Source organism: Mobula hypostoma, chromosome 8 (assembly GCF_963921235.1).
Source record: "Mobula hypostoma chromosome 8, sMobHyp1.1, whole genome shotgun sequence".
In the NCBI taxonomy this organism is placed as follows: domain Eukaryota; kingdom Metazoa; phylum Chordata; class Chondrichthyes; order Myliobatiformes; family Myliobatidae; genus Mobula; species Mobula hypostoma.
Genome location: NC_086104.1, coordinates 88,072,090 through 88,098,915, shown reverse-complemented (window position 1 = coordinate 88,098,915; position 26,826 = coordinate 88,072,090). Strand labels below are relative to the sequence as shown.

The following is a 26,826-nucleotide window of genomic DNA, read 5'->3' as shown; positions in this document are numbered from 1 at the left end:
TGGTGCCAGTGGAACCGGCCTGAGCAAACATCAAGAAAGAGGGGGAAGGGAAGAGGTAAAACTGCACCACTGTCTGGTATGGGGGGAGGGGGGCTACTGCACAGGACCGAAAGATGCTGCAGAGGGTCATGAATTTAGTCGGCACCATCTTGGGTACTAGCCAACTACCCAGGACATCTTCAAGGAGCAGTGTCTCAGAAAGGCAGCGTCCATTATTAAGGACCTCCAGCACCCAGGGCATGCCCTTTTCTCACTGTTACCATCAGGTAGGAGATACAGAAGCCTGAAGGCACACACTCAGTGATTCAGGAACAGCTTCTTCCCCTCTGCCACCCAATTCCTAAATGGACATTGAACCCGTGAACACTACTTCACTTTTTAAATACATATTATTTCTGTTTTTGCATGATTTTTAATCTATTCAATATATGTATACTGTAATTCATTAATTAATTAACTCTTTTATATTATGTATTGCATTGAACTGCTGCTGCTGCCGTTAACAAATTTCACGACACATGCCGTGATAATAAACCTGATTCTGGCTCATAAACACGCCAGCACAGTGGTGCTGCCACAAAACCACCTTCTCAGGCAGGGGTTCCAGGCCTTTTTTATGCCGTGGACCATGCCATTGAGCAAGGGGTCCGTGGACCCAAGTTTGGGAACCCCTGATCTCATAGATCCTGCAAACTGGCTTTAGTCCTGACTCTGTTGAGTTTGCATGTTCTCCCCGTTATCACGTTGGTTCCCCAAGGGCTCCTGTTTCCTTTCTGACTCCCAAATGTATGGGCTGGAAGGTCAACTAGCCCTTCGTCTGTAGGTGAGTGATAAGAGTCCGGTGGGGAATTGACGATAATGGGGAGGAAAGTAGATTACTCAGTGGGGTTACCCATGAGCCAGTATGGAAATATGAACCGTTTCCCAACAATTGACTGTCTGAAACTGTACTGGACCTTGTTTTGTCGCTCTTGCTAATGGTTTAAATGTGCCACAGATTTCCCTCGTCTTGCCGAAGAATGAGTCACGAAAGGTTGGTCCCTGGGTTTTGTAAATCATCATCATCATCAGGTGCCATGCCCAGTTTGAGCTTTGATTGCCATGGCCCACACACTCCTGTTTCGGGTCAAGTGGATCAATTCATTGGTATTCATTTCCAGTTCTCTGGCTGCTGTCTCCATCATCATTTGTCTTTGTCTTCCTCTTGCTTTCTTCCCTTCAATCTTTCCCATAATTACTGTGCATTCTAACTCCTCTTTCCTAATCACATGTCCAATGAAGTTACGTTGCCTTTTCATGATCTCATACATTATTTCCCTTTCTGTGTTGGCTCTGTTCATGACTGTTGGTTTATTGACACCGTAAAGGTATTGGTTCGGTTACAGTGACCAATGCACGATTCGTGTAAAGAACGCATTTTTTTGGGGGGGGGGGAATGTGTAAAAGGGATGGGTTAACATTGTAGGTGCAAATAGAGCTGTTGGGGGAAGCCCTCTTTGTGTGGAGTAAGGCTTGCCCTGCGTGCAGCGCTGCTCCCGCCCTGTAGGGGAAACATTGCGCTGCGCTCCGCTCCGCCCCACCGTCGCCGTCTGGCTCAACACTGCGGCTGCACCCAGGAAGGTCCCGGCGATCGTGGCGCACCCACTCACCCACACTCACTCACTCCGCTGCCTCGCTGCTGGTTCTTTGGCTCAGCACCATGAAGGCCGTCATTCAGAGGGTCGTAAAGGCCAGTGTGACAGGTTGGTACGGAGCCTGAGGAATAAAGCGGGATTTCCCCTGGCGTTGTGTTGTTGTGCGGCGTTCCCCACACTGGGCCACTGTTGCTCCTGGACCTTGGCGGCGGGTTTACTGGCGCACGGGCGGCGTTGGGGTCTTCTGGCTCATTACCAGCGATGTTCCCCTAACGTAGGGCTCCTTCCGTTTGTGTGCAGCCTCCAGCCCAAAGCCCATTAATTCCCAGCCCGCGAAAAATACTAAACGGGGGACGTGGGCTGGTCGTGAGACGGGGAACGATTCGCAACCAGGGCTCCGTGCTGAATGGGTTGGGGTCTGCAATCTCCTGCGCGGTCAGGCAGAGTACACACTTTGAATTTTTTTACCGGATCAGCCACCCCAATTCTGTGCAAGGGGCTTGTTGAATTATTCCTCACCTAACCCACGATTTCATCCTTGTGTTTCGCGTCCAGGCAATCTATTGTGCAGGTGGACATTGTGGGAATATTTCATGCTGTTTGTTATTGAGGTCCCGGAGGAAACAGACTCTGTGTACGCGAATAAAAATTGTCCACAGACGTGTGGGAAATGAATCATTTTGGATTCACAACCCCTGGCATGGCTGGCTTCGTTATACGGTTGTCTTGTGAATACTCTTCTCAGCATTTGACAGATTAGGCCGTTGTACTGTTTGTATATGATAGTCAATGAATAGTTTTTAAAAACTTCCCGTGCTGGTGCTTGGTTGATATTGCGCGATATACACCTGAGGGGAAAAAAATAAAACCCGTCTCCCTCCCCTTTTGTACTCTGTGGACATCCCAAAGTGCTGAACGGCCGAAGAAGTGTGGTCAAATCTGTTATGAAGGGGTTGTGGGAGCTGAGTGGGGATCTGAGGAAGATTTTTTTTACCCAGAGGGTGGCTGGAGTCTGGAAATCTCTGCCTGATGGGGGTAGATACTTTGACAACACATAAGCAGCCTCTGGATGAGCGGTCTGAAAAACCGAGGTGCAACTGGCTGTAAATGAGATTGATTTTGATGGTAGTTGGTAGTTGAGATGGATGTAGTGGGCCAGAGGGCCTGATTCAGACCCATGTGACCCCATGGCTCCAACTCTCATGGAGAGCAGCTTGATAATGTCCATGTTTTTTTCCGGCACAGTTCGAGGATTACAATGGACAACCTATTTCTTATTTCTTTTGTCATATGCCAAGGTATTAGTATGCTGATCCAGAAGGAACTCATTTGCCCAATCTCTCAGCATTGCACTGGAGCTTCGCTCCCAGCTTGTACTCAAATCTTTTGGAGATGGACCGAGCCACAGTCTTCTGACTCTGAGGCAACACCTGATCCTAGCTGACACCGAATCTAGATGTAATTGTAGAGGATCTGACCTGAGAAACAGCTGAAATGTGCACCCCTGGGTTTGAAACTGATGGTCACTTTGTGGCCACAGGAGGCCAAACCTGAACAGAATTTTATCCACAAAACTATTTGGTTCAGGCAGATGGTTCTGATAAACTGTTGGAATTTAATGCTCATTTATAGATAGGTCTAAAAGTGTTGTGTTTGTTGATTAAAAGTTATCATCCTGAGTAGTTACCATGGGAATTTGTAATAATCAGTCAAGTTCGAGGAGGCAGCTGCTGATCCTAATTCATGTGGCTTTGATAGGGATGGGAATGAAGTAATAGCTTAAAAGAAGATTCCTGGGGAATCAGGCCATTTGTACTCCCCGGAATGCCGTGGATGATGAGATGAGAAGAATGAGTGGTTATGTTGGAAAGAGTGAAGATAATTTTGTGGGAAGGGGGTACAGGGAGTAATTGTAAATACACTGTGGTCATAAACTGGGCTCACTTTCATTCTGAATGCTGTTGCTCGCCTTTGCTCGCTTTTATTGTTTGCATGATTTGTGTCTTAATCTGTGTGCACTGGATGTTTGTTTTTTTTAATGGATTCTTTTGGGTTTCCTGTTTTGTGGCTGCCTGTTCGGAGAGAAATCTCAAGGTTGTATAATGTACACATACTTTGATAATAGATGTACTTTGAACTTTAAAGAACAATGTACTCAATAAAGGAGAAGGCTGTAAGAATCATTCTGTGGGTGAGATACTCCTATGGTGGTCCAGGTGAATCGGGAGAGAAGGTGGAGGTTCTCTGACAGTTAAATAAATATTAAATTTGGCTCTACTGATGATATTCTCATCCTGGTGCAGCATAACCATACTACTGCTTTAAAGCAAGGCCCTGTTGCATTTGAGCTACGTTTATGCCAATATTAATTTACACTCTGATAACTCCCACCCCATTATTAGTCTGATGATGGTGTTAACTTTGTAATAAAAGCAAGGATTGGCTTTGGATGTGTGTGTTAAATCATAGCTTGATCTTTCATCTACTTTTCCCTTTTTTGATAGGATGTTGGAATAGGAGATAAAACCTAAGGGGGAGAGCCACCACTTTTACCTGCAGAATTCCATGTGCATTTGGCCATTGTTATTTTAGTGAGGGAGTTCTAGAGTCATACAGCACAGAAACGGGTCCTTTGGCCCATCTTGTCCATGCCAGACTGTTATTCTGTCTGGTTCCATCAACCAGCACCTGGACCATAGCTCTCCATACCCCTCCCATCCACGTACTTAATCCAAATTTCTCTTAAATGTTGAAACTGAACCCGTGTCTACCACTTACGCTGGCAGCTTGTTCCACCCTAACACCACCCTCCGAGTCAAGAAGTTCCCCCTCATGTTCCCCTTAAATATGTCACCTTTCACCCTTATCCTGTGCCCTCTAGTTTCAGCCATCCTCAGTGGAAAAAGTCTGTTGCATTTACCCTGTCCATACCCCTCATAATTTTGTATACCTCTGTCAAATCAACCCTCATTCTCCTGTGCTTCAGGGATTTAAGTCCCAACCTTATTCAACCTTTCCCTAAAAGTCAGATCCTCAAGTTCCGGCAAAGTCCCGGAGTTCCATGGATTTGGAGCATCCTTGATGAAGGAATGCTGATAGAGGTCCAGTATGGGCTGGTCTGTGATTTGAATGGGAGGTGTCTGTGCTGAGGTTTTTGCATGTACCAGCTGCTCCTGTCATCTTGGCTGGTGGAGGTTGAAAGTTGCTGTTGGAAAGGCCTTGGAGATTTATTGCTGTGTGCACAGTGCAGGGATTCAGGAGCTGAGGCTCACTGAGTAAAGGGTAGGGATGCAGATCCTGGTGTGGGTGTGGCCTTTCCTGAGGCCCCACCACTCATTGCTATAGCTCGGTTGGTGCCGGTTGAGTGGGCTTGGGCCTGTTGGAGAAGGGGATGGGTTGTTTAGGCCCTTTCCAGGTTGATGAGTCTGCACTTGGTAATGATGAGTAGAAGATAGATGAGGCTTGGATTTGTTCTTGGGTCTAAAAAAAACAAGGTGATCATCTCTTGTTCAACAAATTGTGACGAAAGGTATTTTGTCATAATAATTAATTTTTAACTTTTGGTATTCATGGAGTCATACAGCGCTGAAACAGGCTCTTTCGACCCAACTCAGCCACCATACTTATCGACACTAATGTTATTGCCTGCATTAGGCCCAATCTCTATCTGTTTTTCCTATCCAAGTACCTGTGCAAATGGCTTTTAAACATTGTAATACTGCCTTTGTTAGAGATAACCACTGACCTCTGCATGGAAAAGCTTACCGCTTAGATCTCCTTTACCTTTCTCCCCTCTCACCTTAACCCTGTGCCCTTTAACTGCCCTGCTGTGGGAGAAAGACTCTGACTCTATCTATGTCATTTGCAATTGTCTAACTCTTTATAAGGTGGCCTCTCAGCTTCCTACGTTTCAGAGAGAATAAACCCAGCCTATCCAATCTCATTTTGCTTAAAGCTGGCAATGGGAGAGTTTTGGGTTGCAGGAATAACAGATGACCATCCATTGAGCTGCAAGAATTAAAGTTTGAGGAACATAATAATTGCTGCTCCTTCTGTTACCTTTCTACAATGTTTCCAGTAGAACACCATCACCTCCTCTACACCTCATAACCACTCTGGGATCTTTTCTAAGATCCATTCCTATTGTTAGGGGCTAACTGATGTTTTGTATAAGTTTGGGGCAAGTTTGTAAAGAGCCCAGCAGTAGGTGGAGGGCCTATAAAAAGTATTCACCCTCTCCCCCCCTTACAAGTTTTCACATTTTATTGTTTTACAACATTGAATCACAGTGGATTTAATTTAGCTTTTTTGACACTGATCAACAGAAAAAGACTTTTGTGTCAAAGTAAAAGAAGATCTGTACAAAGTGATCTAAATTAATTACAACTAGAAAACATAAAATAATTAATTGCATAAGTATTTACCTCCCCTTTAATATGACACACTAAATCATCACTGGTGTAGCCATTTGGTTTTATAAGTCACATAATTAGTTAAATGAAGAATCTGTTTTTGGAGACTTGTGTACAGTCAAGGTGTTTCAATTGATTGTAGTAAAAATACACCTGTATATGGAAGGTCCACCTGCTGGTGAGTCAGTATCCTGGCAAAAACTACACCATGAAGACAAAGGAATTTGCCAAGCAACTCTGCGAAAAGGTTATTGAAAAGCACAAGTCAGGAGATGGATTCAGGAAAATTTCCAGGTCACTGAATATCCCTTGGAGTACAGTTAAGTCAATCATCAAGAAATGGAAAGAATATGGCACAGCTGTAAATCTGCCCAGAGCTGGCTGTCCTCAAAAACTAATGCAAGAAGGGGACTAGTGAGGGAGGCCACCAGGAGACTTATGACAACACTGGAGGTATTACAAGCTTCAGTGGCTGAGGTGGGAGAGACTGGGCATGCAACAACTATTGCCCGGGTGCTTCACCAGTCGCAGCTTTATGAGTGAGTGTCAAAGAGAAACCCACTGTTGAAAAAAATTCACACGAAATCTCGGCTAGAGTTTGCCAGAAGGTATGTGGGAGACTCTGGAGTCAGTTGGAAGAAGGTTCTATAGTCTGATGAAACCGAAATAGAGCTTTCTGGCTATCAGACTGAATGCTATGTTTGGCATAAGTCAAACACCACACATCATCAAAAACACATCATCTCTACCGTGAAGCATGGTGATCGCTGCATCATGCTGTGGGAATGTTTCACTGCAGCAGGCCCTGGAAGGCTTGTGAAGGTAGAGGGTAAAATGAATGCAGCAAAATACAGGGAAATCCTGGAGGAAAACTTAATGAAGTCTGCAAGAGAACTGTGACTTGGGAGAAGATTTGTTTTCCAGCAAGACAATGACCCCAAGCATAAAGCCAAAGCTACACAGGAATGGCTTAAAAGCAACAAAATTAATGTCCTGGAGTGACCAAGTCAGAGTCCACACCTCAATCCAACTGAGAGTTTGTGGCCAGATTTGAAAAGGGCTGTTCACTCATGATCCCCATGCAATCTGACAGAGCTTGAACAATTTTGTAAAGAAGTATGGGGAAAAATTGACGAAGGGTCTCGGCCTGAAACGTCGACTGTAACTCTTCCTAGAGATGCTGCCTGGCCTGCTGCGTTCACCAGCAACTTTGATGTGTGTTGCTTTGTGGGGAAAAATTGTAGTGTCTATATGTGCAAAGATGATAAAGACCTATCCACACAGACTCAAGGCTGTAATTGCTGTCAAAGGTATAGCTACTAAAGACTGACATGAAGGGGATGAATACTTGTGCAATCAATTATTTTGTTTTTATACTTGTAATTAATTTAGATCACTTTGTAGAGATCTGATATCACTTTACACGAAAGAGTCTTTTTCTATTGATCAGTGTCAAAAGAAAACAAATTAAATCCACTGTGATTCAATGTTGTAAAACATGACAACTTCCAAAGGGGCGTGAATACTTTTTACAGGCACTGTGTATAATTTTAACAGCTCCTCAGTTTCCTAAACACAAGAGATTCTGCAGATGCTGAAAATCCAGAGCAACACACGCACATGCAACGTGCTGGAGGAATAAACAGTCGACGTTTTGAGCTGAAAACCTTCTTGATCCTGTTCCAGACCTGATGAAGGGTCTCTGCCCAATATGTCGACTGCTTATTCCTTTCCATAGATTCTGCCTGAATTCTTCAGTTTTAAAAAAAAAATTTCTTAGATATACAGCCTGGTAACAGGTCCTTCCAGTCTGTTGAGCGGATGCCGTCCAATTATGTCCATGTGACTGATTAGCCTATGTCTTTGGACTGTGGGAGGAAACCAGAGCACCCGGAGGAAACCCATACAAACAGGGGAGAACATACAAACTCCTTACTGACGGCAGTGGGAATTGAACCTGGGTCGCTGGTGCTGTAAAGTGTTGGGCTAACCACGATGCTACCGTGCCACTCCAAGTTCCTCCAGCATTTTAAATGTGTCACCCCTCAATTTCCTGCCATCGTCAAGGATGAACTGACTGCAGACGTTGCCGGTCTCCTGTTCACAGACACCCCTTAGAAGCGTATCATTAAGTTGCTGTTCAAAAGTTATTTCTGCTTTGATGTAATGTTGAGAATTTTTATAGTGAGTTTACATTAGAAAGATCAATGGATGATGCCAAGAGTGTGGAATATTCTAGTATCTGTTAAAATGAAAGTTTTTCAGGGAGGTGGAAAATAACAATAGGGTCAATGGAATGGAAGTAATTTCTGAGGTTATAATCAGCTGAATACGTGGATGTGTGGTGTTTAGAAGTAGATAAGATGCCATGCAAGGAGATACTCAATAGAAATGGAGCAAGTGGCTTGCTGATAATTTATGGTTGTGGATAGTGGGCTAATTCGCAGTGGGCAAGTATAAGTGATCATTTGTGGATCAGCAGTGGGACGCTGCCGGGATTGGAGCTCGGTATGTATGTCCGTGCTGTATGCAGGCTATCCAGGCTTATTAGCACGAAGCTGGCTGGCAATGTCAGTGGTAAGGAGGCTGCCGAGAAACTTTAGGCCCGAGGAAAGCCAAGTGAAAGGGTGTGGATGTGGCAGGTGGAACAAGGGTTAGAAAGACGTGAGTCTATCTGCTTTGGTCGAGAGCACAGAAAAGCACTTTTCAAATGTAAGGGATTGAAGGATAGGGGCATCCTGGTACACGAGTCACTGAAACAGAGGCCCAGCAATCAAATTGGAAGGCCAAGGTTGTGTTACCATTATTGTTCGAGGAATTGAGTACAAAAGTGATGATATTTTGTATTACGTAGTGCTGGTGAGAGCACATAGAATATCATGCTGGTTTGCCATCTTACAGGAGGATATATCTGTGGCTGAGAGAATGCACTAGAGGTTTGGCATGTATTCTGGGGTGGGTGTAAGTTTCCTTTCGTGAGTAAGGGTTAAGTTAAGCAAACTGTCTGAAACTCTCTGGAGTTGAGGAGAATGAGAGGTGTTCTCACTGAAACAGACCAGGTCCTTGCATGTTCTGACAGGGTACACACTGGGATTATGTGACCTCAAACTGAGGACTTTAGAAACAGGGCTCAATGTTTAAAATGAAAAGGGCCAATTAGTTAGGACAGAGATGAGAAATTTCTTTATGCAGAAGGGAACAAATCTTTGTAATTCTTCATACAAGGGAGTTGTGGGAACTTAATTGCCAAGTGTATATATAAGCCAAACATCAATAGATTTCTTTGATGCCAAACTAGTCAAGTGTTAATGAGGTTATTGCAGGAAAGTGGAACTGAAATCACAGATCTTTTTGGATGGTAGAGCATGTGGGAGGGGCTGATTGACCAAGTCCTGTATACTTTCCTTTTGTGTTTCAAGAGGACAGCAGGGTGTGTGGATCTTTAACATAAGAAGAAGGATTTTATTTGGAATAGTGATCTGCCTGGGGCAATCTCAACATGGAAAGGTTTTATTTTAATAGGATTGATGGTGGCAACAAAGGGGGAAATCAAATCAAGCAGGTTTATGAAAATGTGAAGGATGTTGAAAATACTCAGCAGGTCAGGCAGCATCTATAAAGGGCACCAACTGTTCATCTGAACTGAGAAAGGCGAGAAATTGAACGTTTTGGGTGCAGAGAAGGGAGAGGGGTGCAGAGAACGAACAGCATGTCCTGTAAATGAGGGAAACTCCTAAATATCGAATGGGGAAGTCTAGGGCACAGCTTCAGAATAGAAGGAGGTCTTTTTAAAGCGGATGACGAATTTCTTTAGCTAGAGGGTAGTGAATCTGTGGGAGCCACAGGCAGCTGTGGAAGCCAAGTCATTGGGTTTATTTAAAACAGAAGTTGATAGTTTCTTGATTAGTCAGGGCATCAAAGATTACAGGGAGAAGGCAGCAGAATGGGGTTGAGAGGGATAATAAATCAGTCATTTTGGGATGGTGGAGCTTACTTGATGGGCTGAATGGCCTAATTCTGATCCTATGTCTTATGGTTTGGTGCTGGCTGAGAGAAAAAAAGTGAAGGCTTGTTCACTTTTGTTTGGAGGAGGTATAAAGAGAAGACAAATGAGTTGGAAGAGAGGTGGATGGAATTAAAAAAAATACTTGGAGCTGTTGGAAATCTGAAAATACTGGAGGTACCCACCAGATCAGGCAATGTCCGTGGAGAAAGGAAAACAGAGTTAATGTTATAGGATAATGACCTTCCACTGGAGGTGGCCAGTTCTGACACAAACTGGAAAAACTGGTTATCTGGAATAGTAGAATTCATCATTGAGTCCTGCAGGCTGTATTGTGGCTTAACAGAAGGTGAGGTGGTATCCTTCAAGCTTATGGAGAGCAGGCTCTGCTGGAGCAGTGCAGGAGGCCGGAGACAGAGGTGCCAAAATGTGAGGGACTCGGCAGGTCACCTGGAGGGGAAGGGGGCAGAAGCCAGAATAGGAGAGTTGGGGGTGGGGGGGGAGGAGAGTACAAGATGACAGGTGAATCCCGATCAGAGGGTTCCAAACCCTTTTTTATGCAGTAGACCCCCACCTGTGGACCCCAGGTTGGGAGGAGGAAGACAGGAGTGCAGGGTGATTCCTCCTCCTTCAGCCCTTCACCTATCACACCTCAGCGTCTCCCATCATCCCATCTTCTGGCCCCCTCCTTTCCAGTCCTGATGAAGGGTTGCAGCCTGTTTATTCCCCTCCATGGAGCTACCTGACCTGCTGAGTTCCTCTAGCACTGCGTGTGTGTTGTTCATGGTTTCCAGCATCTCTTGTGTCTCTGAATTGGAAGGATGCTTTTCCAAGAAGACCAAGATGGAAAGTGGGTGTCGACAGCCTGAGAGAGCTAGCAACTGTTCTGTTTAAGCAGAGAAGTGAATTCATAAGACAATCTGTTATTCACTACTCTGTTCAGAGATTGGAAAAACTGCCTCACAAGGAAATGCAAAACCTGGAGAGGGAGGGCAAAAGGTGTTCAGAAAGGAAAACTAACTGACGAATGTGTTAAATTATTCATATTTACAGAGATGGATGTGAATTTAAATGAGATATTTAATAGGTGAAATCCAGCAACCAGCTGCGGCGCCTCGTCCAAGCCTATGTTGGCTACCAATTTCTGAAAATATTACGCGTGCAGTGGTGTGGCTGTGTTACAAAGCTAGTCTATTGGATTAGTAATGTGGAGAAACAGAGTCAGATCCCTCCAGAATTTAAATTCAATTAAATAAGAATCTAGGATGCAGATGTAGTGACAGTGACAGTAACCATGACACTGCTAGATCGTCATAACAACCTGTCCCTTGGGGGGTGATATTTGCCGTCCTGACCCAGTCTGGCAGAGGTATCCGCAATGTGGTTGATTCTTCACTGTTCTTTGGAAAAACCAACACTGTGACTCCGTTCAGTGTGCTCAAGAGGCTACTTTGCCATCAGCTTTCAGAGCAGAATTGCTTTGAATGTTGCTGGGACTTGAGGCACTGAGTTCTGGAGAGAGACTGAACAGGTCGGAACTTTAAGCATTGCAGGAAAGGGTGATATTATAAAAGTGTGTAAAATTGCAATCGGGTGAATGCACATGTGATGAACGTAAGAGAACTAAATCATACCAGCACACAGATGAAGGGGTTAACTAGAGCAAGTTCGAGCTTAATCAGAAGACATCGTAATGCCGTGTCTTCAAGTGCAGGCTTGATTCAAGTAGGGAGTCTGAAGTGGGGCAGCCAGGAGTGGATCAGCTTGAAACCGGATGCCAGCTTTGGAGGGGGCAGAAAACTCATGGACTGTAGTGGAGGCATGGTAGGGCAGTGAGAGCAAGGTGAATGGACAAATGGGGCTGGTTGTGAGTTGGGATGTGCCTTCAGGAAGTATATTGGTTTTTGGTAAATGAGTAAATCGGTTTATGTGCTCATGTCAGAAAATACACAATCACACGCTCTGGTTGCCATACCTCCACGGTATTGTAATGAGTGACATGTGTTGGTATACTGAATGCACACCTCTGACACCCTGAGCTCCAGTCCAGTCTGTGTTCCAACTTCCCACAGAAATCTGTGTTCGTAGGTTACTGTAAATTGCTCCTAGAGTAGGTAGGGTGGGCAGCTGGTGGCCTTGTGGGAGAGACTAGTTCACGGAGGACTAGGGGGAGTATGGGATTGATGAGAATATTCTGAGAGCTGGAATGTAGATTCCGTGGGCTAAATGGCCTCCAGTATCACAAGAGAACTGTTCAAGCTCAAAGGGTGATGGAGGCCTGGACAGTGATTCATGGCCTGGGGCTGATGGTGGTGGAAGCAGTTTGTTCAAAGTCAAAGCCGAGTGCATTGTCACGTTGTCAAAGGTAGGTTCTTGAGGAGTAGGTGTGTTAAAGGTTACAAGGAGAATGGGGTTGAGGGCTGTAAATCAGCTGTCCTCGAATGGCTGAGCAGAGGCAGTGGTGGGAATGGCTTAATTCTGCTCTGAGGTCTTGTGGTCTGAAAGCTTACTTGTAGCAGAATACGGGCACATAGCATCAGGTACACAGTCTTCAGAAGAAAGACATGAACTGTTGGAAGTCACCGGTCCAGTTGCAGTGATGATCTGATTCATTCTGGGGTTCGATTGCGCACTGAGTTTTAGAGCATTCCGATTTAATTTTGGATGCAAGGGGGAGTGAGGAAAATAAGAGAGCAACACAGAACTTTGTTAGTGAATCAGACCCCTTAATTATTGGCACTGCTTAGAGGCTGACTATATTGTTATATAGACCAGGGTGCAATGGAAGTCCAGTCTTACCTGAAGTGCTCAGAGTAAGTGGAATACACTCAGTGGCCTCTTTATTAGTACCTCCTTTACCTGATAAAGTGGCCACTGGTGTATATTTGTGATCTTCTGCTGCTGTTGCCCAACCACTTCAAGGTTTGGCATGTTGTGCCTCAAGAGATGCTCTTCTGTACACTACTGTTGTAACACGTAGTTATTTGAATTCCCTTTGCCTACCTGTGATCTTTAACCAGTCTGGCCATTCTCCTCTGACATCTCTCATTAGCAAGGCGTTTTCATCCACAGATCTGCCACTCAACTGGATTTTTTTTTGGTTTTGTTTTTCACACCATTCTCTGTAAACTGTTGGGACTGTTGTGCAAGATCAGCAGTTTCTGAGATACTCAAACCTCCCCATCTGGCACCAACAATCATTCCACAGTCAATCATTTGGATCACATTTCTTCCCCATTCTGATGTTTGGTCTGAACAACCGACTGAACCTCATGACCATGTCTGTATGCTTTTATGCACTGCGTTGCTACCACATAATTAGCTGATTAGATATTTGCATTAATGAGCAGGTATATAGGTGTACCTAATAAAGTGGCCTCTGAATGTATGTGGTAATTTAAAAAAAACACCACTTAATACAGTGAGTACGTAAACAATGGAATGGTGTGGAGTATCGTTCTTCATTAGAATCTGACCAATAGGATTTAAAGGGAAGATGGATAAAGAGTTTAAGGAGGAAAGGAATAGAGCGATGTGTTGAATGGCAAAGGAAAGATTCATAAGCACTGGCCTCGTGTGGTTTCTGAGTTTCAATGCCCCTAGGAAACAAAGGGTTAAGAAACACGCACAAAATGCTGGAGGAACTCAGCAGGTGAGGCAGCATCTATGGAAATGAATAAACAGTTGTCGTTTCGGGCCGAGACCCTTCCGCAGGACCCGAAAGGAAGGTAGAGGGAAGATGTCGGAATATAAAGGTGGGGGTGGGGAATGAGGACAAGCTACAAGGTGGGGGGTGGGGAATGAGGACAAGTTACAAGGAGGTAGGTGAATCCAGGTGGGATGGAAAGATAAAGGGCTGTTGAGGAAGGAGACTGATAGGAGAGGAGAGTGGACCATAGGAGAAAGGGAAGGAGGGGGGGATCCAGGGGGAGGTGATATGCAGATGAGAAGAGGTAAAATGCCTGAGTGGGAAATGGAAGAAGAGGAAAGGAAGAAGGTAATTTTTTTTTTTACGGAAGGAGAACTTGATATTCATGCCATTAGGTTAGAGGCTACCCAGACGGAATATACGGTGTTGCTCGTCCACCATTCCTTGGCACAACAGGAGGCCGTGGACTGACATGTTGAAACGGGACTGGGAATCAGAATTAAAATGTTTGGCCACCAGGAAGTTCAGCTTTAGGTGGATGGAGCGGAGGTGCTCGACGAGGTGGTCCCTCAGTTTACGATGGGTCTCACCAGTGTCAAGGAGAGCAGCAGGCACAACAGGCAACTTCGCAGGTGAAGTGTTGTCTCACCTGGAAGGGCTGTTTAGAACCCTGAGTGCAGGTGAATGGGCAGGCGTAGCACTGAGGCTGCTTGCTGAGGTAAGTGCCAGGAGGGATATTAGTCAGGAGAGACGCATGTTCGAAGGAATCACAGGGAATGATCCCTGTGGAAAGTGGCAGGGGCGTGTAAGGATGTGTTTAGTGATAGGATCCCTTTGGAGATGGTTGAAGATGCGGAGGATGATGTATTGGATGCAGAGGCTCATGAGGTGGTAGGTAAGGACAAGAGGAACTCTATCATTGTTGAGGCAGTGGGAAGATGGGGTGAGTGCAGAAGTATGGGAAATGGAGGAGATGCAGGTGAGGGCAGCATCAATGGTGGAGGGAGGGAAGCACTATTTTTTGAGGGAGGAAAGAAAAGCCACAGCCTGGGGACAGATGCTGCAGAGGCGAAGGAAGTGAGCGAAGGAAATAGCATTTTTACAGGAGACGGGGTGGGAAGAGGTATAGTCAAGATGACTGGGAATCAGTAAGTTTATAAACATGTTGGTTGACTGTTTGTCTCCTAAGATGGAGACAGAGATTGAGAAAGGGAAGGGAGGTGTCGGAAATGGATCAAGTGAATTTAAGGGCAGGGTGGAAGTTAGGGGCAAAGTTGATGAAATTGACAAGCTCAGCACGGGTGCCTGGAACAGCACCAATGCAGTCGTCAATGCAGCAGAGGAGGAGGTTGGGAGAGGGGGGTTATCAGGGAAGGCTTGGGAAGTAGGCTGTTCTGCGTAGCCATCTGAAACACCCTTGCTCGTGGTTGGAGTTCCAGTCAACCTGGGGTGTCGGGCATGACTCTGAGTAGCTGATTTGATCCAGTTATAAGTAAACGGGGCGTCAGTGTGCTCCTGGAGTTGACAAATGACTTGTCAGTGCAGTACTGGTGTCAGCACTCCCACCATGTACTTGACTGGCAATAAATGTCACAAGCTGTCACGCTATTTGGAATATGTTCCTCACAGGGCCACTATACTCCTCAAAACAAATGTAAATTACACAGCACCTTCCGCTCCCACAGGTGTTATGTTCATGAATGGAACACAACAGTATGTAGTGTTATGACACAGGCCTGTATACTCCAATTCCTGCTCTAATTTTAAATGCATCTATAAGCTAATGATAAAACCCTTCACTCCCTCTATTATTTGTGGCATCTCTCCATAAACATCTGTTAAGGCTGCTTGCATTCAGGGCAGTTACGGAGGCCCATACCAGTAATTGTTTCCATATTTGTGTAGAAGGCAGAACGATGCTGAGTCACCGCGTGCTGACGGGTGTCAGTGGATCCCATGTGACTGTTAAAAAGAGGCATGCAGTATTATGTAATGCGCAGTGTATTGTCATAGTTTTCTTTCTGGAGGTGCAGCCTTCCTTTTAACTCCCATTTATTCCTGCTCGTCGACACTATTGGTGTCCCTAGTTTCACGGTATTCCTCTCTTTCTGAGGAAGTTGTTTCAGTTTATCTTCAGTCTCTTCCCCACTGTTTATACAACTTGCTCTCCTTTTCAGTCTCCCCCTGTTTAGCCCAGTAATTCTTCAGAAGTGAGTTTGCTAGACTAGACACAGCTAGCCCAGGTAATTTGACCCAGTTAATCTCAAGGAGTCTTTTTTTATACTTCACTCCAGTCTTGTGTCCAACTCTTTTCACCAGATCCTACTCATCTATACATCTAACCCACATCTGCCTGCAGTATTTGCTTTTCTTAGGGAAGTAAGCTACACGTCCTAAATCCACTCAGTGGAAGAACAATCAAGCTTGCTCATCAGGCAGTTTATTAAGATCTGAAGATGTGAGCTAGTCATTTCTACCAGGCTTCGTGTGGTTAACGAGTACACAGCAGCCAGGGATAATGGCATGTTCTCTGGCCCTGTGTGACAGGTATGGAGCTGGAGGAAGGCATTTCCTGTAGCACAGGTCATGTATCGATGACAATGAGTGATCTGATAGGAGTTTTTGGAATATTAAGGGAAGTGGATAGGCTAGAGAGAGAGAGAGAGGAGTTATTGCTACTGGTTAGGAAGTTGAAAAATTAGGGTGGGATTTCTCAAGAGGAAAGTTAGAAGCATTTGTCTGTGCTGCGAGAGGTAGAAGTTTGCAACTCACTTTGACAGAGAGCAGTGAGATGTCGTTTGCTAATTTTAAAACTGAGATTGATAGACTTGTTTGCCGGAGTTATTGAAGGATATGGGGGAAGGGCTGGTGGTGAGGAGCAAGATCAGAGAAAGCTGCATTACGCAATTCAGTCAGTATCGGAGGAAAGAGAGTCACTGCGAGTGAAGTTTGGATTATTGCATGGGTAGGTGGAGTATGGAGGCTATGGTCCAGGTGTGGGTCAATGAGAATAATAGTTCAGCATAGACTTAGATGGGCTGCAAGACTCACTTCTGTGCTGTAGTACTGTATGACTGTAACTGTAACCAAGACAATAAAACTTTTCACGTTCAGTTCACAATGTGTCTCTTTTTGTTTTCAGTGGGCGAGGAGCAAATCAGCTCAATAGGAAGAGGACTGTGTGTACTACTAGGCATCTCTGTAGAGGACACCCAGAAGGACATTGAATACATGTGAGTGCATTAAAAAGCCAATTGCTCTGGTGCTTCAGAAAAAAAGACATGTTGTTGCAAACCCGAATGATTATTGACCATTAATATTTAACATTGGTAATACAATATTATGCCACTCAAGGGCTTTCAATTGAAAATGTATTTACTTATTTAAGGTGTCTTCCTCAGCAAGATGTCTCTTTCCTTTCATTTTCCAAAAGAATTCAGTTAACTATCCCACCAGCTCGGTTAACAATTTTGTGTCCTATCATTTGTTGCTAATGTTCTCAATCCGATTCTTGTTTATGTGCAAAGCCCAGCAGTTCTCTTCATTTTCCTTAAAGCTGCTATTTAAAAAAAATATCCTTTGTCTTTAAGCCATTCCAAATAAATAAACGATTGAACCAAAATGGAACAGATTGAGTAGAAGTCGAAGTTCTTTTACCAACAAGGATTTAAAGTAGAAACACGAGGTTCTGCAGATGCTGCAAACCCAGAGCAAGATGCTGGAGGAACTCAGCAGGTCAGGCAGCATCTGTGGAGAGGAATAAAGAGCTGACGTTTCAGGCCGAGACCCTGCATAAGGAATTTAAAGAGATTTAAAGTTGACTGCTTTGAAATCACTTACTTTAAATTCATTGAAAAGTCAAAGGAGGGGTATGTCGTATTGACTTGCTTATAAAAAACACGGGATGTGGGGATTATCAACAAGGGAATCAATAAACATACCAGCAATGAACCACCACCTTCACCTACTGCAGTCGTTCTGGTCGAGATATTCCCGTGGTACTGTTGGGTAGGAAGTTCCCAAGAGGTTGACTGGTGATATACTTCCAAGAGAAGATGCTAAGCAAGTTGGAGGGAAACCTACAGGGTATGGCATTCCCTTGGGCTGCCTGCCCATGGCGTTCCTGATGGTAATGGTCCTCGATGTGGGGAGCTGATATCAGAGTAGTCCAAGTGCATTTTGCAGATGGTGAATATTGTAGCCTCCATGCACTTTTGGTGGAGTAAGGAAATGTTTAGGTGGTGGCTGGTGTTCTCCTCCTGTCTTGTCCATGTGCCTGCTCAGTAACGTGAGGAACCAGAGAGAGAATTGAAACAATGTCTTCACTTCAACACAGTGAATGAGGGAATGTCCAGGCAAATGATTCAGCTGAAGGTTGGGTTGAGGTAATTGACCTGAGGCTGAGGAATTGTTAGCACTGAAGTGATTGACTTCCAAGAATCACAGCCACTTAATTTTAGCACATAGGTCAGCTCCTGCCAGGTGGCAGATTTCCCTCTGATTCCCATTACCTTCAGTAATGCTCAGAGCAATTGGTGCGTTTAGTTCCAAGAAATGTTGTCTCGGGCAGCAGGAGGAACTCTGCCCTTCTGCAGTCAGTGCAATCTGAAGTAGACGGTGCTTCAGTCTAACATCCCCACCCAAAGGACCTCACCTTTGACACAAAAACACTCCCCCAGTGCTGAAGTGATGACATCAGCCCTGATTTTCGTGTTAGGGCCAGGGGAGAGGTGCAGGTGACCCTAATGCAAACCAGGCAGGTACCAGTTTTATTCCTCAATGTGGCTTTGTGTGTGTGTGGTTTTTTTTCAAAAAAAAAGCTAACTGTCCAAGGATAAGCCGGTGATGCAGCCAATGCTTACATCTCGCTGATTGATAACAGAGTGGTACAGCTGGTAGTCATGCTGCCCTGCACTTCCAGAGGCCTGGGTTCAATCTAAGCCTCCACTTATGTCTGTGTGGAGTTTGCACACTCCCGCTGTGGCTGTGTGCGTTTACCCCGGGTGCCTCAGTTTCCAGCCATACCCCAAAGGTGTGCAGGTTGGTAGTTTAACAGATGACTATAAATTGTCTGTAGTGCATGGGTGAGTGCCAGATACTGGGGGAGTCGAAGAGATCGTGGGGAGAATGGGATTGGTGTAAATGTATGTTTGATGGTTGTCATGAACTCAAAGATCTCCAACTGTTCAGGATATTTACAAAGACAGGTGTGTAAAAATGGCCCAACAGATCATTGGGGACCCGAGTCACCCCAACCACAAACTGTTCCAGCTGCTACCATCCGGGAAACGGTATCGCAGTAGAAAAGCCAGGACCAACAGGCTCCGGGACAGCTTCTTCCACCAGGCCATCAGACTGATGAACTCATGCTGACACAACTGTATTTCTATGTTATATTGACTGTCCTGTTGTACATACTGTTTATTATAAATTACTATAAATTGTACATTTAGACGGAGACATAACGTAAAGATTTTTACTCATGTATATGAAAGATGTAAGAAATGGTCAATTCAATTCACCTTCTCAGTGGTCATGAACTCTGTGCTCTATTACTCTGTGGACTCAGGGCTTCTCTCCAGGACGACTCCTGGCAGGGTGTGCACACGTTGTACCTGCTGATAACAGAACTGGTCTTAGTTCTAATGCTCTACACTAACAGCCCGCAGGTCTCAATTATAAGATATTGGTTTATTATTGTCACGTGTACCAACACACAAGAAAAGCTTGCTTTGTGTCCTGTTCAAACCATTGCACCGTGCTTTGAGATCGAACAAGGTAAAGCAATGACGATGCAGAATAAAATGTAAAAGCTACAGAGAAAATGTAAGCAATAAAAGTGCAAGATCATTCCCAGGTAGATAAGGAGTTAGAGGCTATTTTATTGATGAGGAGGTATGTTGTTCGGTGAGATTTATGGTTCAGCCAAGACCAGGAAAACCTTCACCAAGTTTGGGGTAATTTGCCTTCTCTCTCCCTGTCTATCCAACCCTGGGTCTAACACAACCATATCCCTGCTCCTCTCCCCTAGGGTCTTTCCTTCTCACCATCAATGCCAACAGCACACCCTCCCTCATACCCCCCACCCCTCCCCTCCACCCCTGGTCCATTCTCCCCCCCCCCCCCGTCCAAGTCCTGTCCCTCCTGTCACCCTCTTCTGAAGTTTTCTGGCAGTGGATCTAATTGGGCCATTTTCTCCTGTGGTGCTGACCATTTCGCCCCGCTTCATTCTTGCTTCACTGACTTGTACTTGTTCACTTTCAAAGTGCATAAAGAATTTGAGAATGACTTGCTTCTTTCTAGCTGTAAGCCTCCCGTGCGTTTTGCTAAATTTCCCATTTTGTCATTGCAACAGGGTTCGCAAGATCCTGAACCTGAGGTTGTTTGAAGATGAAAACGGGAAGCATTGGTGTAAGAGTGTGATGGATAAGCAGTTCGAGATCCTCTTCATCAGTCAGTTCACACTTCAGTGCATCCTGAAGGGTAACAAGCCTGACTTCCACTTGGCAATGGGAGCTGAGCAGTCGGAGGCCTTCTACAGTGGTTTCTTGCAGCACGTCCGGAAGGCCTATAGGCCAGAGCTCATTAAAGGTAGGGGGAGCCAATGAGCCAGGCCTGCAGCCTACAGAGGGTGTGGTTAAAAGCATGGGTACAAGGTGGCTGGTTAAAGTTGGGCGCTGTTACAAAGGCCTCAGGATGTTCTTCCCATTGAGGGGCTGCCTATTGAGAAAGGGCTTTAGCAGCACTGGTCACCAGGAGTATCTGGAAATTCTCCTGGGATTGACCTGCAATAGAGAGTTTCTCTAGAATGGCCCCGCTGTGTGTCTGTACGTGCCCAACTAGTCCTTAAATCCTTCAGGCCACTGGCTGCCATTGGACTACGCTTGTGTGACATCATGCCTCCAGTGGTCCTGTAGGATCTCCTGATGGGCTGACTGGCAAAGTTCCCAGGCCCAAGGCCAACGTTCCTGAACGCATGGTGAAATTGCCCAGGTTTGGGATGAAGATTGCCCAAGAACTTCCCAAACGGGGCCTACTCTTTCCTCCTCTATTCAGCCATATTCCCTTCCCCTCTTCTTGGGGTCTTTCTAATCACCCCCCCCCTTTTCTTTTACCACTCTGCTTCGGGAGTATCAGGAGAGGAGAGTGTTCCCCTCCTCAAAGCATCCTGTAAGAAAACAACGAGGTCACTCAGCTCTTCAAGTTTGCACCACCATTCTTGGGTGATCAACCTCACACCTCGACGACTTCTCTGTGCTCTTCCCCCCAGCTGTCAGTTCCCAGATCATTCAAAGAAATTATCCGTCTCAGTTTTAAACACCTCTGAAGATCTAGCCTGTACATCTTTCAGGAGTGGGGAGTACCAGAGACCCACCAGCCTCTGTGAGCAGAAATATCTGTGTACTTTGGTTTTAAATGATAGGTCTCCCACCCATCCCTGCATAGTTATCTTGTAGCTATGTCCTTCTCGTGAGAGCATCTTAGCGTTCACCCTGGCTTAACCTTAAGATCTTGTATGTTTTGAATTCGATTTCCCCCTCATTCCTTGTGGATAACCTCAGACCAGTATTGATTGGATCTGAAGCTGTTGGATGGGTACTGGTCGGACCTGGAACCCGTGACCCAAGTAGGTGTGGGGAGCAGCTTTGATGGGTGCTGCAGTCACTCGGAAGGGAAAGGTTGACAGAGCCCCGAGGAAAGAGTTCAGGAATCCTCCATGCACTTCCTCCATTTCAAGCATGTCCTTCCTTAATACAGAGGGCAAATCCAGACATTATGCGTCAAGTTGTGGTACCACCCACGTAGGGAGATGTACAGCATGGAAACAGGCCCTTCGACTTAAAAGGTCCATGCTGGCTTAAGCTAATCTTATTTACCTATGTTTTGCTAATATCCCTGTAAACCTCTCCTATTCCCGTACCTGTCTAAATGCCTTTTAAATGCTGTAATTGTAACTGCCTCAGCCTCCTCTGGTAGTTTATACCCACCATCCTCTGTGTGGTAAAACTTGCCCCTCGGTTCTCCTTTAAATCACTTCTCTCTCACCTTAAGCCCTCTAGTTTGAGACCTACCAAACCTGGGAAGAATGTCCACTGACTTGATCTAAGCCCCTCATGATCTTATACACCTCTGTGAGGTCATCCTTCGACCTCCATTGGTCCAGGGAAAATTGTCCCAGCCTACTCCAATTTCTCAGTACAACTAAATTCATCCAGTACCAGGAATGTCCTTGTGAATTCTTCCTGTATCCTCTGGGGTTGAATGACGTGCTTCCTGTACTGTGTTGCCTCGAGCTGTTCATGATGCTCCCAATGCAACCTCACCAATATATCGTGCATCCTGTGACATGGTATCAAGACTTCCCTCTTTCATACCCCTTCGGAATAAAGGTAACATTCTGTTACACCTCTCAATTGCTTGTGTACTGGCCATTTGAGTTTCCTGTCGTACAACTCCCACATCCCTTTTGTACCACAACATTTTGTGGTTAAGCTTATGCTGCGTATATAGTCTAATAGACCATTTAGATCCGGTTTGGATCAGCTGTATATTCTGACGGAGTTGAGTTGGGTGTCTGTGTTCTGTGCACTTTATCCACGTCAGGGGAATGTATCCTGTGTCATTGATTAGGCTTCCATCCCCACACAGGTTAATTGTGCATATGAGATTGTTGTTAGGATGGTCAGACATAGAAAGATTAGTTTGTCCTCAGGTTCCAGTTGAGTTTAGATTGACCATGGTTCAGAGATTCAAAGTACATCTATTATCAAAGTATGTAGACAGTATACAACCCTGAGATTCATTTTCCTCACAGACAGCCCTGAAACAAACACCACGAAACCCATTCAACAAGACATCAAACAGCCAACGCGTAAAAGAAAAAGTCACGCAAACGACAAAAAAAAACGAGTGAAAAGCACCACAGTCTAGGAATGTTCAGTTTAGTTCGGTTCAATTTAGCACTGTGCTTGTTGACTGCAGGCCGTAGATCCACTCTAACCCGGTCAAAATCACACAAAATAGCAATTTGAAAAAAAGAGGAGTAACCAGGTTGGGTCAAATTTTAATTTTGTGCACAAGGAGACCTTTACTTACCAAAGGAGACCATTCAGAGATGGGGTGGCAGAGGGGAAGAAGGTATTTTTAAAATGCTGAGTGTGGCTTTTCAGTGGAGAGGATGTTTCCAATAGTGGGAGAGTCCAGGACCGGGGGGCAGAGCCTCAGAATAGAAGGGCATCCTTTGAGAACTGAGATGAAGAGGAATCTCTTTAGTCAGAGAGTGGTGAATCTGTGGAACTCATTACCACGGTTGGCTGTAGAGGCCAAGTCGTTCGTGTTTTTAAATTGGAGGTTGATAGTAAGGGTGGTTAGTAAGAGTCTCAAATATTACGGGGAGAAGGCAGGTGCCTGAGGTTTAAAGGGATAATAAATCAGCCATGCGTGATTGGCAAAGCAGACTTGATGGCCTAATTCTGCTCCTTTATCATACGGTCTAATGGTCAATTTGGAAACCCGGTTCAAACCCAGTGAATGACAGGTCCTGGCCATGTGGGAGCACAAGCACTTAGCCTTTGAAAACAGAATTTATTGCTGCTTTTAGAGCACCACTGACAGCAGACTGGGAACAAATCGTCCACCTGTGGGTTCAACCTGCTGGCTTGGAGTCCATGGAAATCTGGAAGGTGCAGCTTTAATCCATTACATCCTTTTCAGAATCGGGTTTATCATCACTGACCTATCTCTTTAGATTTGTTGTTTTGCAGCAGTTCAGAGCAAGAGAAAAGTTACAGAATAAATTGATAGTGCAAAAGATGAGGTAGTGTTCGTGGGCTCATTGATCATTCAGAAATCTGATAGCTTAGGGGAAGAAGCTGTCCTTAAGGTAGAAGCTGTCCTTAAGGTAGATGAGGTGGTGTTCAAAGGGCTTTCTTTGAGCTGGAGGTCTGTGATTAGTGGTGTTCTGCACAGATCTGTATTGGGTTTTCTACTGTTCGTGATGGTTCAGTATACAGGTGTCCCCCGCTTTTCGAACGTTTGCTTTACGAAACCTCACTGTTACGAAAGACCTACATTAGTACCCTGTTTTCGCTTTCAGAAGGTGTTTTCACTGTTACGAAGAAAGGCAGCACGCGATAAAAAATTGGTGCGCGATAAAAGGCAGCGCGCGCCCCGCGCAGCCGCTCTCTCCCGGATTCGGAACGGCATTGCTTTAACACGTTGCATTGAGCAGCCGATAGCAAGATGAGTTCTAAGGTGTTGGAAAAGCCTGAAAGAGTAAGGGTGTTACACTTAGCGTAAAACTAGACATAATTAAGCGTTTCGATCGTGGTGAACGAAGCAAGGACAAAGTGAGTTTGGCTTGTGGAAGTTGATGAAGATGATGTTGAAGAGGTTTTGGCATCCCATGACCAAGAACTGATAGATGAAGAGCTGATGCAATTGCAAGAGGAAAGGATAACAATTGAAACCGAATGCAGAAAGTGAAGCAACTGCGTGAGATTTTCGCTGCAGTGATGAAGTACGACTTTCATTTTGAAAGGGTACGTAGGTTTAGGGGATATTTGCAGGATGGTTTGAGTGCTTACAAACAACTGTATGATAGAAAAATGCACGAGGCTCAGCAGTCAAGCAAGCCTTCCACATCAGCCACAGCAGACGACGAACCTTGACCTTCGACATCGAGGCGGGCAGTCATAGGTGAAAATGAGCTGCCTGCCCTGATCGACAATGAGATGACACCCCCGTGTCCCACCACCCCAACACCCGGGCCCCGGACGGATACTGTACCGATTCGCGAAGAATGCAGCGGTAGCCGGGAGGCACACAGCACATCTTTAAGAAAAAAGCCGAAATAAACATGCTAATTAATTAGGTGCCGCCTAGCACGTAATTGTCGGCCCAGATCAGAGCAGATGCAATCGGCAATCGCCTCTGATCTGCACCGACATTTACGTGCCGGGCAGCACTTAATTAATTAGCATGTTTATTTCGGCTTTTTTCTTAAAGATGTGCTGGGTGCCTCCCGGCTACTGCTGCATTCTTCGCGGCAATGTATCAGGTCGGCGGCCCGGAGGGTGGGGGCTACTGCACCACCCAGCCTGCGACGACTCAGTCTAACACACCATCATCAGTGTGCTCGGCACTGTCCCAATTCCGGTAAGTGATACTACACTGTACACACATTATTTCTACTGTATATAGGCTGTGTATTTTTACGTGTTATTTGGTAGATTTGGCAGCTTCATAGTTTAAAGGTTACTGGAGAGCGTGTTTATGCCAACAGCGCTTGTGTGAGATTTTCGCTATGGAGATCTGTGCAGGCAATCGTTGTAGAGAAGTATTTCTACTTTATATAGGCTGTGTATTTATCATATCATTCCTGCTTTTACTATATGTTACTGTTATTTCAGGTTTTATGTGTTATTTGGCATGATTTGGTAGGTTATTTTTGGGTCTGCGAACGCTCATGAAGTTTTCCCATATAAATAAATGGTAATTGTTTCTTTGCTTTACGACATTTCAGCTTACGAACCGTTTCGTAGGAACGCTGTACCTTCGGATGGCGGGGGAAACATGTATAAGTGACCTGGATGAAAATGTATATTGGTGGGTTAGTTTATTTGCAGATGATACAAAGATTGGAGGTGTTGTGGATGGCATAACAGATTGGCAAAGAATACAATGGGATATACAGTTGCAAGAAAAAGTTTGTGACCTCTTTGCAATTACCTGGTTTTCTGCATTAATTACTCATAAAATGTGGACTGATCTTCATCTAAGTCACAATAATAGACAAACACAATCTAAACACAAAAAATACTGAGTACACCATTTGAACAATCCAGTCTAGGTTCAAAAACTCTAGGATAATGCCTTCTACAAAAGCAATTTAGAGTCAAGTGTTCCAGTCAATGAGCTGAGATTGGAGGTGTGGGTTGTAGAGGTGCCCTGCCTTATTAAAAAAAAGACACACAAAGTCAGATTACTGATACAGCCTGCTCTTCTTAAGAAAGATCTGTTTGTGTGCACAATGCCTCGATCAAAACAACTTTCAGAGAACTTTAGAAGAAGAATTGTAGAGATGCATGAGGCTGGAAAAGGCTGCAGAAACATTTCTAAAGTCCAGAGTAAGAGAAATTATCTATAAATGGAGAAAAGTCAGTACTATTGCTACTTTCTCTAGGAGTGGACAAACTGCAAAGATCACACCAAGAGCACCATGTACAAAGCTGAAAGAGGTGAAAAAGAACCCAAGGGTAACAGCAAAAGACCTGCAGAAATCTCTAGAACTTGGTGAAGTCTCTGTTCATGTGTCCACTATAAGAAAAACACTGAACAATAATGGTGTTCATGGAAGGACACCACAGAGGAAACCACTGCTCTCCAAAAAGACATTGTTGCATGTCTCAAGTTTGCAAAAGACCATCTGGATGTTCCACAATGCTTCTGGGATATTGTTCTGTGGACCGATGAGACAAAAGTTGAACTTTTTGGCAGAAATGCACATTGCTATGTTTGGAGGAAAAAGGGCACTGCACACCAACACCAAAACCTCGTCCCAACTGTGAAGCATGGTGGGAGGAGCACAGTGGCGGCGCCAGAGATTTTTTCTTGCTGGTGCTACGGAGGGGCAAAATGATTCAGTGATGGTGCTGAGGGATGCACTGTGTGGTAATATGTATTCGCAAGGCCAGACGTGAGGCGTTAAAAAGTCAGTTTCAAGCATTATGTGCCTACTATAAATGCCTCTGTTGATTCACAAGCAACAGCAATTGATAGATCTAAAATAGAAGTGAACTGTTATAGTGTCAACGGCATCGGAGACAACCTGGGCTACATGGAGCATCAACAAAAAAACAAATCAGAGCATCCGAGCAACAGCGGACAATGTGAATCATGCACCAATCCCGCAATCAGCGTCAAATGCGTGCTTTTGAACTGAAAAACACAACACGAACCCCCTGCTATTCTCATTACATAGACAGCAATGCCAAAAGATACACCGTTATTAAAGTCAAATAAGGCAAACAACAGATGCAAGGCTTTACCAGGAGTTGGACAAATTATACTCTGACCATGCAATACCTCAATTAATTCGGCTATTGAATTTAAACAAAAATCAACAGA

The 26,826-nt window shown here is 44.9% G+C and overlaps 1 protein-coding gene across 1 annotated transcript in view; it reads left to right on the top strand.

Annotated features, from left to right (window-relative positions):
- The first annotated feature begins 1,593 nt into the window (after positions 1–1,593).
- Positions 1,594–26,826, top strand: part of dtd1 (D-aminoacyl-tRNA deacylase 1) — a 176,978-nt gene continuing 151,745 nt past the window's right edge. The window contains exons 1-3 of the mRNA XM_063056263.1: positions 1,594–1,742; positions 16,841–16,931; positions 20,054–20,289. Of these exons, the coding sequence (XP_062912333.1) occupies positions 1,700–1,742; positions 16,841–16,931; positions 20,054–20,289 (370 nt within the window). The 5' untranslated portion in view covers positions 1,594–1,699. The remainder of the gene's footprint in view (positions 1,743–16,840; positions 16,932–20,053; positions 20,290–26,826) is intronic.